We start from the raw sequence: 1,172 nt of genomic DNA, 5'->3' as shown, positions 1-1,172 counted from the left end.
GCAGGCATAAAGCAGCTGAGGGGAACGGATGACCTTTTCCGACACGACCTTGCGGGTTGCAAAGCTTTTCTGGTGGAGGTCATGGAAAGTTTACAGGTCACCTGGTGGGGGTCACGGAAAGTTTAAAGGTCACCAGATTGCCACTCGGACTGGTTGATGTGCGGCCAAGCCGCGGGGCATCTAAGGACACGTGACATGGCCTGCCTTAGCGACACGGCTCCCTGCCCCGCATCCTACCCAATCAGATCTGCAGATTGGCCGTGACGTCAGGCAAGGCAGCCTTTATAAGCCGGTCCTCGCAGCTGCCTCTGCCTTTCCTTCTGAGCTGTGGGGAAGGCGAGACACTCCGACATGGCTGAGCCGTGGTCTTCCCGCACTTCGGAGGAGCTCGTGGACACCGAGGAGCGCAAAGAAGCCGAGTCCAAGAGCCCAGAGCAGAAGACGCCGAAGCAGGAGACACCCGTGCGCCGCCAACGCCGCCGCCGCCGCCCAGCAGACAGCTTCGCCAGTTTCGCCACTTACTTCCGCAGGGTGCTGAAGCGGGTGCACACAGGCCTGAGCCTCTCGCGGGAGGCCGTGAGCGTCATGGATTCGTTCGTTAAGGACATCTTCGAGCGCATCGCCAGCGAGGCCGCGCGCCTGGCCCGCTCCAAAAACCGCGTCACCATCACCTACGAAGACATCCAGAGCTCGGTGTGCCTGCTGCTGCCTGGGAAGTTCGGCAAGTCTGCCGTGTCCGAGGGCACTAACGCTCTCATCAAGTACATCTTATGCGAATGAGCTGCCTCAGGACCACCTGAGCATCACAAACCAAAGGCTCTTTTCAGAGCCACTCACTAGGCAGGAAAAGACCTGTAGCGCTGACAAGTCCGAGCCACTCTGGTTTGTCGACCAGTGACACTCTGACCATCTTTAAAGCGTTTCTTCCCTGAGGGAAACATTATGAACCTTATCAACTCCACTTGACTGTACGTCTGTAGAGCCATGGGTTCCATGGAAATCCGTGCATTTTTCTTCACCATACTGCACGTCCTCCCTTCCGAAATGGTCGTTTCTATTAGTTATATTTCTAGGTCAGCCTTTTTAGGGATCTTTACTGCCAAAGTTATCTCCCTAACAACTTAATTTGCCTTTTTATGTTGTCATTCTTCCCCGTGGATATAGCAGTATCA

General features: G+C 55.5%; 1 protein-coding gene across 1 annotated transcript; it reads left to right on the top strand.

Moving 5' to 3' along the window:
- Positions 1–342: 342 nt before the first annotated feature.
- On the top strand, positions 343–796 carry LOC140691845 (histone H2B type F-M-like). The gene has a single exon (XM_072956076.1). It carries the CDS (start codon positions 352–354, stop codon positions 778–780), a length of 429 nt encoding a protein of 142 aa, XP_072812177.1. The 5' UTR covers positions 343–351; the 3' UTR covers positions 781–796.
- The last annotated feature ends 376 nt before the right edge of the window (positions 797–1,172 follow it).

Source organism: Vicugna pacos, chromosome X (assembly GCF_048564905.1).
Source record: "Vicugna pacos chromosome X, VicPac4, whole genome shotgun sequence".
In the NCBI taxonomy this organism is placed as follows: domain Eukaryota; kingdom Metazoa; phylum Chordata; class Mammalia; order Artiodactyla; family Camelidae; genus Vicugna; species Vicugna pacos.
The sequence above is the reverse complement of the archived record's forward strand: the minus strand, read 5'-3'. Positions and strand labels throughout refer to the sequence as shown.

Bases quoted from the DNA above. Each gene is read 5' to 3' on its own strand.
- LOC140691845 (XM_072956076.1), top strand. From the start codon at position 352: ATGGCTGAGCCGTGGTCTTCCCGCACTTCGGAGGAGCTCGTGGACACC.